The following is an 11,541-nucleotide window of genomic DNA, read 5'->3' as shown; positions in this document are numbered from 1 at the left end:
AATTAGCGATGCCTCTTTTCCACGCTAGCGTTTTCTTGGACTAGCTTTTTGTAAGGTGGATGTTGAGTCCATCATTTGCTACATTCAAAAGCACCAGATTTTCCTGATGGGCGTCGAAGGGATGCCACTCAGCAAAGAGGACATCGCATGTTAGGTTGATCTCTTTCCAGACATCTCTTTTACCGAGGTTGGTGTTCCCTCTTTATGTGGCTTGCCATGGGAGCTGTTTCTTACCAAGCCCAGGTGTCCCTTTGCTTTTATTGCCGCTTATCAGCCTAGTCTACAGTATCGACCATAAAAAAAAAGTATTGACGGGAAGCTGGATGGAACTTTCAAAAACTACTAAAAGAACTGATATTAATAACCGAAGCCTGACAAACTATGAATTTATAAAAGTAACACCGTCGTTTTTTTGATACATACACCGGGTCCTTTTCTCCAGCTGTGCCTTTTTCCCTCTTATATAAAAATAACCATTTCTCTTACTTTTGCATCGCATTTTCACCCTTTTTCGAGTACAGTGTTATAATCTGAAACAAACTATTTAATGGTGGCTATCGGTAAACATTGAAAATGTCAGTTCTCGTAAAATTGTGTAGTTCCTGTATATCTTACCAACTGACCCAGTAAAAGCTTAAACTCTATAGACATCACTGATCATCATCGCTGATTGTTGCAGCGGCTCGTTAGAATTTAATTGATTTCATCTCCGCATGCTTAATGTTAACTAAAACAAGTTAATTTACGATCTTCACGATATCACTATGAAGAAAAATCCGAAGACTTTCCAAGCCTAGGTGAAGGAACTCACGCATCACACGTCTCACTAATTGTAAAAATCACCCAATTGCGAGGACATAAATAATTTTTACGGGGAACTCAAACATTTCCCCAGATTCTGAACAGACCCCACACGTGTGCTTTTATATGTCTGTCCCCTTTGAGTGTGTGAACCTATCTAGCTTTTACGGGTCAAAACGTGGGTCAGTTAAACACAATAAGGTATGCAGGCACCATTTTCTTGGTTGTCATCATTCCATTCTCTTTGACGTCTGTGCTTGATGGGTGAACTATATCGCTTTTAACCAAAATATCGCTTAGTATTAAGAGTTATTAACAGCAAATTAGGAGGCATAATCCGTTCGAAATTTCATTTATTCTGTTTGAGGGAACTGGTTTTCAAGGATGGCGGAGTTTAGCTTTTAGATCTTATTTATGTGATATTCATACTAATTAGTTCTCTGTATCAGAGATTTCTTATCTACTGTTCTCATAGAAGTAAAGGACCTGTTTATGTGAAGCCATCAAGCTGAATGCTTATACCCCAGATTGCTGTTTTTCCTTTTCTGAAATTTTGGTTCCGTATAAGGCTAGTTTTAAAGCCTCGTAAGAATACATCAACCTGAATTGCCAGGACAATTTTTTTTTAAAACGCGATTATCGTTGCATGCAGTTTTTGGCTTACTGACTCTGCTTCCGAGAGAACAAATTGGAACCGTCGGTTGAAAATATTCTTCCTTTCTTCGTTCGCTCGAGGGGTCTTTTTTCGTCGTTATGAAATTGTATATTATTCCAAATATGTATAACCTGTCAATTCGGAAGTAACCTGATTTGATTTTAGAACTTGATGACGTCAAGTGAAAAACACTCTATTTTATGTATTGTTCTTTCGATTGCTTTACAGGGAAACACAAGAGGGGGCTATGCTAGCGGCTCTGCTTGAAAAACAAAATGTCACAGAAAACGAAACGTTTTGAGATACGTTTTTCGGGTAATGGCCAAGCGCACCAGGGAGGACGTAACGAAATGGAAGACGTTATGCGCGTCATATTCGACGCAGAGCAAGCTTTTTTCGCCGTTTTCGACGGCCACGGAGGAAAAGAAGCTGCTGTGTTTGCGAAGGATTTTTTATGTGCCAATATTAAGAAACAGAAAGGATTTTACTCAGATGATGCTACATTAGTAATGAATTCGATAAAGGATGGCTTTCTTGCCACCCACCTCGACATGTGGAAGCAACTTGGTGAGTTAGTTTGCACAAAATGTCCAAAATGTTCCACAGTGTTTGTAAGCTCCTAGGTGAACTGTTGAATATGAGGTAAATCTCGAGAGTGTCATTTGGGAATATGCTTTATTGCTTTCGTTGACACTGTAGAAAATCGAAAGTATTAGCGGTTTGATGCTATCTTTCCAACACTCCCTCGACGGAAAGTAAACGCATATCCTAAGGCAAAAAATCCACGCCTGCTTCTTACAAGACCTGGATCTTTGTATTTAAAAGCAATCTTAAATCTGAAGATAGTTCAGTCAGATCCAGGGATTGTCTCAAAAATAACTTTCACGGCTACTGTTTTTGGTTCTGCGGTATTGTTTGTGATACACTGAGTCATTTTGCTGCTATTATTTGTAAACAAATTTACTCAATTTTTTCCATTGCAAAGAGGGTTGCATTCCAGTTGCAAATGAAATAGAAATTGAAACGATCTCGTTACGTTGGGCCAAAAGTAATCCAAATTTATCTCTTACACCTAACAAACGCAAAATGAAAGAAAGCAACTTGAAGTTCTGATACAACTTTAGGACTTCAATACCGCTAGCACTTTGCAAGGATTTTACCAGGTGAATAAAATGGAATAATCGCAAAATACTTAAGACAGAGTAAAGTTTTGAAGCAGCGTTTTCATTGCCTTAGCAGTCGTCGTTTCTTATATTAGGGAGCTTTGGCAACGACAACGGAAACGTCCAGTAATTTAAAAACGTCACTTCAAAATATAACTAAGATTGAACAGTGGGAGCGAACTATTATTATAGAACTCAGTGGATTTGTAGGAATGGTTCTAAAATAAAGACAACAAATGAACAATTCACTGTTGCATGCTCATGTTGTATCAAAGCCCTTAAAGTTGGTGATTTCAGCTTGTTGTTTCGTGGACTAAGGAAAAAAATACACTGAAGTGCTTGCTGCCCGTGCAGCTCAATTATGTTGCTGTTTCAGCCAATAATAATCTTTATTTGTCTCGTTGTCGATGCCGCAGCCGTTGTCGTTGCTAAAACTTCCTACTCTTTTAATTTGATGAGCCCCGATTTCGTCTCTCCTTCAGTAATTATTCAATTCCAATTATTCAAAATGGCAATTTCCACCCATTTTGTAGCCATTTAGGATAAGAAACACTTTAAGTACGTTTGGTTGTGTCATAAAAGTAAGTAACTGTGGATCTTAACAAAGAGCGGAGATTTTGGAGACACCTGTCACTTGTTTGTAACTTTTTCATATTTTTGCTGGTTATTGGAGCAACACCAGCCTCTTCACTCTTCTCAAAATGAAACTGTTAAGACAGAAATGGACAAAAAACCGTGCAAAATACATTTTTTTCTTTTGAAGCAGAGCAGCTTGTGAGACACAGCACATACTGCTCTTAATAATTTTCTGGCCGAAAGATAATTTCAGGATAAAAACAACTTAAGCAGTTGTGGCAATCATGCCTGAAGAAATATTCGAGGTTTGAACGGCGGTACTCGGACCCACGGTAGTCAACGTACTTTTTCTCGGGATGGCTTGATAGCTCATGGTGGAGCAGTCTACAGCACAAAATTAATGAAATGAGTTTGAAGTGTAGGTATATAACATGAAATGAAGAAATGGTCCCTGTCATGAGTGCATTTTGTCTCACGTTTACAATCCTGGACGAGATTGGTTGACACGTTTCCCCAGTTTCGCCCTTTCGCACGTAACCACAAAGGCTCAGCAATACCCTTCCCTACCCAAAGCAATGTTGAAGTATAGAGAAAAAGAAGAGTATCATCAATTTTGATCAGGATTGCAGATATTTTTTTCAGGCTGCTCAATATCTAATTACGCTGTTCCATAAACTGTTATGTCAGCAGTTCCAGTAAATGAATCAATTTAGATATCCTCCCTTTTGATATTGCGTCCAAAAGGAAAACTGGCACATGGCTAAATGACCAGGACAGTACCTCGCAGTTAGAAGCACTGTACAGCGCATGCACGCCGATTTATTCTTTGCAACATCTGCTTAAGTTGCTTAATTATCTTTTGCTTAGAAAAATGATTTATAAATGCAGTTTTAAAATAGGATTGTAATATACTCAGGCGGTTAGAAAATTGTAATCTCATGTTTCTTCTACACCTTATTTTTGCAAGTTTTGCCAGTCCTGCCTTCTATTTTTGCATTTTTTTTTTGTTGTAACCGCTTTTTATTCATAGATTCGTGGCCTCGCACCAAAGAAGGATTTCCAAGTACTTCCGGGACTACTGCGACTGTGGTGATATTGAGGGGTAGAAAGCTTTATATAGCACATGTTGGTGATTCCGGAGCAGCCCTCGGGCGGTTAAATAAGGAAGAAAAACTCGAAGCTGTTACTTTAACTACCGACCACAAACCCGACGTTCCTTCGGAAAAGAGCAGGATTGAGTCACTCGGGGGAAAAGTCCTGTTACGGAAGCGTGTGCAACGTGTAGCATGGGAAAGGCCAGTCCATCAAGGCCACGAGGGACCTTCCAGAAGAGGCACTGAAATGGAGTGGGTGCCTTTCTTGGCAATATCAAGGGCCCTAGGTTTGTAATAAGAATAATTATTTACTTTTCGATCTCGAGAGTAAATTTGTAAAGCTAGCGTTGATATCAAAATTTGTGGACACATGTTGTAGGGAGAGTGCCCCTGGCTAGTGAGCTTAATCACAGCCGCACCCAGCAACAATCAGCCGCATTTATTGTTTTTTTTCGCCAGCACTAGTCGATAAGACGTTTTCATTGAAGTTAGCAAGATCCCACTAGAAAAAACACTTTTTTACTTGAGGCAACCAAGACTTTTGGCGAAATTCTCGTTGCCTTTAATGAACTGACAAGAATTTACTGCTTTTTTAATGAACTAATATTGAAATGGACTGGAATAGACTAGAATCTGGAAAAAAAATTTTCTCTCCGGAGCATTTTAATGTCCAGATTTGTACGGGACTTAAACAAGACATTCAGCGTAAAGAGTATTAAGGCAATCAATTGCGTAGTTGTCTGTCCTTTTTGCTATTAATCGTAATATCCTAACCTTGGGCAAATATAACCTTACCATATGACAAAAATTCACTCGGTATAGAGTGTAACTACTTGTTTTACTCGTATCCGCAGGTGACCTGTGGAGTTTCAAACAAAGTAGTAATGACTTTATTGTGTCCCCGGTACCGGATGTCCAGGTTTATGAGATAACTCCAGGAGTGGACAAGTTTCTGATTATTGCATCGGATGGACTGTGGGCAGTAATGACAGTCAAAGGGGTGATTAAATTTATTCATAACTGTGATGCACAACTGGGAGACGTGTCTGGCAGGTATGCAATTAACATCGTTTCTTTGTATTGAACTTATTGCTGGCATTGCTTGCCATTTTACTTCCACATTTTCACTTAAAAGGCGCAGAAGAAGAAAAAAAGACAGCGAAAGATAATCAAACTAATCAGAGAAATGGGTTTATCTTTAACGTTTCAAATATCTTCGCAGTGCAAAATTTATATGACAAAAAAACCCACAGATAGAACGCGCAAAGGTGCGGATTACACAAGGTTCGACGGATTATCAATATTGATACATGGATAATCAATTCTCATTTGTACAAAAAGTCGTCGAGTAATACAGGGGGGCAGAGAAATTTGCTATTTTGCGTGTGCGCATAGGTTGAAAAGGAAAGCTCTACGTGTGTGCTCTAAGAGGAGCAGGCGGTGTTAGGGAGCTTAAGCAAGCACGACAACGACGGCTATGAGAAAGTTCTATTGAGGAAAGAAAGCTCTCCACGTCCTGCACGTCATTGTTTTTCAACATTCATGTACATTTCTATGCCGTTCTCGCCCAGACAACTACGTGAATTGACCAAATTTAAAGTTATGTGGGCGACGTGAGCTTTATTCTCTCTCACACTATCGACGCCGATCTTACCACTTTTATTTCTGGAATGTTGACGCACACTTTCCATGCCGAGTGATTTGTAGTAATCGCAAAATTATTACAATAACGGGAAATAGTATTTTTAGACAACTTTCTCGTGGCCGTCGTCGTCGTTTCTTGTCTCTATCAATCTATATCCAGGGTGAGTACGAGCCCTCCATAGGCCCCTTACAGACATATTGGTCTCGGGCCTTTCTCTGCCATGTGGGTTTTCAACGATTGGCGAGGTCACCTCTCCATTGCCTTTGACAGATCGATAGAAGAAGCTGTATTAGAGCAGATTATAACAACTTGCCACCTAACTGTTTTTTTCTCTATACTCTAACCAAATTTTTTTGTTTTCCTCAAAGGTTGATTAAAGAAGCATTGGCCAGATGGCGTGAGAAAGATCTGAGGGCCGACAACATAACTGTTATTTTTGTACAATTCGATGAAGCCTCCAAACAAGATCTTCCACCTGGACACGACAATAAAGGTAGAGAATGCAGTCTCCTTATTCATAAATGAGACTATCAAACACCTTGTGAGAAAAAAAGAACTCTCTATCATTACTTCGTCACATTAAATAAACTATAGTTTTTGTCATTTTTGTCATATTTTTGTCTTTACGAAGCCAATTCCATTGCATAACTGAGAAGATTGATGGTGTCTTAATTCCCAAGATGTGGTTCTGATGAATGTGCAGCAAAGAAACAATCATGTGAAATACTTGTCCCTGAAGAGGGGCTCGGCTTACTCCATTCTTTTATCAGTTGTAAAAGATTTTCAACCATCAAATGACTTAGTCTTTTAATATCTGCCTCTGCCTTATCAGCTTCTGCTACGCGGGGGCATCAGATTGCATTGTTTGGGTTGCCGATCATGAGGACAGTGATCTATTAGAGCTGCATGAAAACCAGTACTCTCACAAGTCCTCTGTTCCCGGGGTTCTGCTACAAACAAACTGTACAACAATCAGGGGCCGGTTACTCGAAGCCTAGTTAGCGCTAACTATTGGTTAAGAGCTATCAAAACCTATGGTTTTCTTGGTATTTAACGCTGGTTTGCGCTAACCGTGGTAACCCGGGCTAGTTCTTCAATTATTTGTCTATTTTTTAAGAAAGATTTTATAAGTGTAACTACATGTCAATAGGCGCCATCAATGGATAAAAGGACTATTGCGAGCCCAATTTGGAGGAAAATATGTTTTGCAAAATTTGTCAACAACCTTGGTAGAGGATGTTCAAGAAGTTATGTGACGTAAGGGTGCGGACTGATAGAATAAAACAAAATCAAAAGACTGCTGCATTATTCACCATAATAAATCTTTTCCAGGCGTAAGAAAATGTCTAATGCACACAAGACATGCTGCCTAGCTCCTTATCAAAGAAGACGGAAAGATATCCTAGTACATTGCATTCAATAATTAGCCCTGCATATCTCCTACGCAAAGCGTACATAAACAATTGCCACATTCAATGACCATCGTGAATCGGTTCCTTTTATTCGGTGCCTGGCTAAACAAATACTAATTTTTTTCCTGACAATAAAAATCACTCATGTGATAAGTCGGGAAAGCTCATTGCGACTTTGCACAAATTTCAAAGTAACATTTACGTGGTTTTTAATTTTAATATCCTGCTTCGGCATTGTTGCGTTGTACAGATGAGGGGTCAGCGATACTTTTGCTAATTGCTATACTGAACAAACAAGATACTTGAAAACTGAACTTCAATATCCAGAATCTTCTCAGATAAGTGCATTTTTCAGATGACGGAGCAACACCGTAGGGAAAAAAACAATAAACAAACTAAATTATTTCAACTGAAAAAACAAGATACTACAAACCTTATCATTTTATAGGCCGGCTGCTTGGGGTTTGGCTTTGTCTACTGGGGAAGGGAAATTCCCGCGAAACTTACCATTCCGCTTCAAACAAGGTTAAGCAAGAAACGGACATCAAGTTTTCTATTGGCCGTTCTAGCTTTCTTTACACGCCTTTACAAGGTATAATTTTTCCTCTGCCACGGTTTGGCTGCTATTTTAAGAAAAAGGAGCTACCTTTTGGGCGTAATGTTCTTGGCTGAGAATCTTCAAGTGTTACTGAATAACGCTTTTTTTTCAACAGTTATTTTCTAGTGATCATAACGTAATAGGGAAGTTTCATCAACGAAGATACGAATTTGACATTTTTTCCCTCCGTAAGTTTAGGTTACTGGTTGTCCCTGAAGAGGGGCTCGGCTTACTCCATTCTTTTATCAGTTGTAAAAGATTTTCAACCATCAAATGACTTAGTCTTTTAATATCTGCCTTATCAGCTTCTGCTACGCGGGGGCATCAGATTGCATTGTTTGGGTTGCCGATCATGAGGACAGTGATCTATTAGAGCTGCATGAAAACCAGTACTCTCACAAGTCCTCTGTTCCCGGGGTTCTGCTACAAACAAACTGTACAACAATCAGGGGCCGGTTACTCGAAGCCTAGTTAGCGCTAACTATTGGTTAAGAGCTATCAAAACCTATGGTTTTCTTGGTATTTAACGCTGGTTTGCGCTAACCGTGGTAACCCGGGCTAGTTCTTCAATTATTTGTCTATTTTTTAAGAAAGATTTTATAAGTGTAACTACATGTCAATAGGCGCCATCAATGGATAAAAGGACTATTGCGAGCCCAATTTGGAGGAAAATATGTTTTGCAAAATTTGTCAACAACCTTGGTAGAGGATGTTCAAGAAGTTATGTGACGTAAGGGTGCGGACTGATAGAATAAAACAAAATCAAAAGACTGCTGCATTATTCACCATAATAAATCTTTTCCAGGCGTAAGAAAATGTCTAATGCACACAAGACATGCTGCCTAGCTCCTTATCAAAGAAGACGGAAAGATATCCTAGTACATTGCATTCAATAATTAGCCCTGCATATCTCCTACGCAAAGCGTACATAAACAATTGCCACATTCAATGACCATCGTGAATCGGTTCCTTTTATTCGGTGCCTGGCTAAACAAATACTAATTTTTTTCCTGACAATAAAAATCACACATGTGATAAGTCGGGAAAGCTCATTGCGACTTTGCACAAATTTCAAAGTAACATTTACGTGGTTTTTAATTTTAATATCCTGCTTCGGCATTGTTGCGTTGTACAGATGAGGGGTCAGCGATACTTTTGCTAATTGCTATACTGAACAAACAAGATACTTGAAAACTGAACTTCAATATCCAGAATCTTCTCAGATAAGTGCATTTTTCAGATGACGGAGCAACACCGTAGGGAAAAAAAACAATAAGCAAACTAAATTATTTCAACTGAAAAAACAAGATACTACAAACCTTATCATTTTATATGAAGGGGTAGTTTCTAAAGAAACTGTGGTGCTGCGTCGGTGGGGAAGTAGTATACAAAAATTTGGTTTTATCAACGGAGTTGATAATGTAAATTGGCCACCGTACAGAGATTCTAAAAGCTGACGTTTCGAGCGTTAGCCCTTCGTCAGAGCGAATCTGGCCGTCGAGCGAAATAGGCCGGCTGCTTGGGGTTTGGCTTTGTCTACTGGGGAAGGAAAATTCCCGCGAAACTTACCATTCCGCTTCAAACAAGGTTAAGCAAGAAACGGACATCAAGTTTTCTATTGGCCGTTCTAGCTTTCTTTACACGCCTTTACAAGGTATAATTTTTCCTCTGCCACGGTTTGGCTGCTATTTTAAGAAAAAGGAGCTACCTTTTGGGCGTAATGTTCTTGGCTGAGAATCTCCAAGTGTTACTGAATAACGCTTTTTTTTCAACAGTTATTTTCTAGTGATCATAACGCAATAGGGAAGTTTCATCAACGAAGATACGAATTTGACATTTTTTCCCTCCGTAAGTTTAGGTTACTGGGCCGTTTGTTCAAATTGTTTAACTACCTCCTATTGCCAGCAAGATAAGATTCATTTTACACGAGAGAACTGAATTCCGTCCCTTCAAGGGAAACACACACACACATCAAGGTGACAAGCAGGACTTTCTATGTCGACTTTGTACAGTAGAGTAGGGCTGCGGCAAAAAACTTTCCAGAATACCTCCTTATTATATTCCTTACGTTATAATACCGCAAAAATAACTTATTCTACGTTATTTTGTCCTTTCACAGAAACTTGTGGCTGCGAGTTTGATCAAGGCAAAGAGATGGATAATTCATTGAAAGAGTGAATTCAGGTAAGTGGGTTGGGAACGGTCTACTGCACAAGTTGGGAATTTTGCCCCTTCGTTCACGTAATTGCTTTCAGTAGTAGGCCAGTCTACCAAAGAATCTAACCAACCGGCAAGGATTGCACCAAAAACGGGACAGCAATCGTCAACGTTGTATTCGGCAACTTATCACCGAAACGAAAGCCGGTGACAAAATGAAAAGAAGGGAAAATCTGTAGCTTGCACGCAAAGCAAAATTCCTCGGGTATCTTTATATTTTGAAATGAAAACTACTCTTTGCGATATGAAAACTCTGGGAAAATATGTATTTAAAAAACGTGGCAAATCTCTTTTTCCCGTGCTTCTTTACGGTACAAGCAGTTGGATAAAAATAGTTCCTCGGATAACACTCAGTGCGCACCAGTAACAAACCAAGAAAACGTTGCCTTTCGTTCGAATGTGGCCCGTTAACAAAAACGTTTAAGGCTTCGCCGCTTCAAAAAGGGGACGAGACAAGAATATCTGGGAATTAACGGTTACTGGTTTTCCTTTGGCACTTACGAGCAGAAATGGAAACGGTAGACTGTTTCAGTTCTGTACTATCACATCATCTACCTCGTACAATCGGTAAATCGGTAAAACAGCTGGTAATACAGATTTCTCTTTCGGCAAAATACAAGTTTTCCTCTCGCAAACTACCGATCGATTTCCCGTATTAATAAGGGTTCGGTTGTTCGAAAGCTGATGAACTTATGCCATGATATTAGCATAAACTTCCAGTTTTGGTTTTCCAACTTTTGGATGAAATTGTCTTTTGCTTATTGTTGTTTTTCAAGATTGACTTCCTCTAACGTAAAGTTTTGTCGAAGATCAGCGTTGAACCACATTTTGGAGTAGAGAAATAAACTCCTTCGTAAATTTTTAATTAATCTGGGATGAGAAATTAAAGGGCTTTCGAACAACCGGGCTCAGGCGTTTCACTTAGTTTCTCAAATTCAGTAAAGCCCTCCTCGCCGGTTTCCAGTTTCATGATAAAAGAAATAACACAACGTATAATCTACAATGGACAGCAGTTTGTACTGACCTCTCCTTTTCACTAATTGTTCTCAGCCACATGCTGATGCGATCAAGTCAACTCCCTGTGACTCGTGAAGCGTGCTAATTGGGTTCTTAAGTGAATTCACTTGAAGCGACGTATTTCACTTAAATTGCCTATGATCATATTTTTATCCCTTGAAAAATTTAGGTTTATCAGATAGAATTCCAGGAAAGATTAAAAAGGCAGCTTACCGTTTGGAAATATATGCATTGGTTCCGGAGTTAAGTTTGAAAAATGTGTAAAATATTCAAATGAGGGGACTGATGACATTACTAGTCACTAAACCCAATATAAAATCAAGTAAATGAAGAGCTATCTTGGTCAATTTGCGGCAGAGACCA

General features: G+C 39.2%; 1 protein-coding gene across 1 annotated transcript; it reads left to right on the top strand.

Moving 5' to 3' along the window:
- Positions 1-1,731: 1,731 nt before the first annotated feature.
- LOC137990856 (protein phosphatase 1D-like) lies at positions 1,732-10,080 on the top strand (the record flags this gene model as incomplete). The annotated part of the gene is made up of 5 exons (XM_068835966.1): positions 1,732-2,023; positions 4,226-4,576; positions 5,144-5,342; positions 6,303-6,427; positions 10,064-10,080. Coding segments are annotated over exons 1-5 (984 nt in total), but the record flags the coding sequence as incomplete, so codon positions are not given.
- Positions 10,081-11,541: the final 1,461 nt, after the last annotated feature.

Source organism: Montipora foliosa, chromosome 2 (genome assembly GCF_036669935.1).
Source record: "Montipora foliosa isolate CH-2021 chromosome 2, ASM3666993v2, whole genome shotgun sequence".
Taxonomy (NCBI): domain Eukaryota; kingdom Metazoa; phylum Cnidaria; class Anthozoa; order Scleractinia; family Acroporidae; genus Montipora; species Montipora foliosa.
This window is presented reverse-complemented; position numbering and strand designations above follow the sequence as displayed.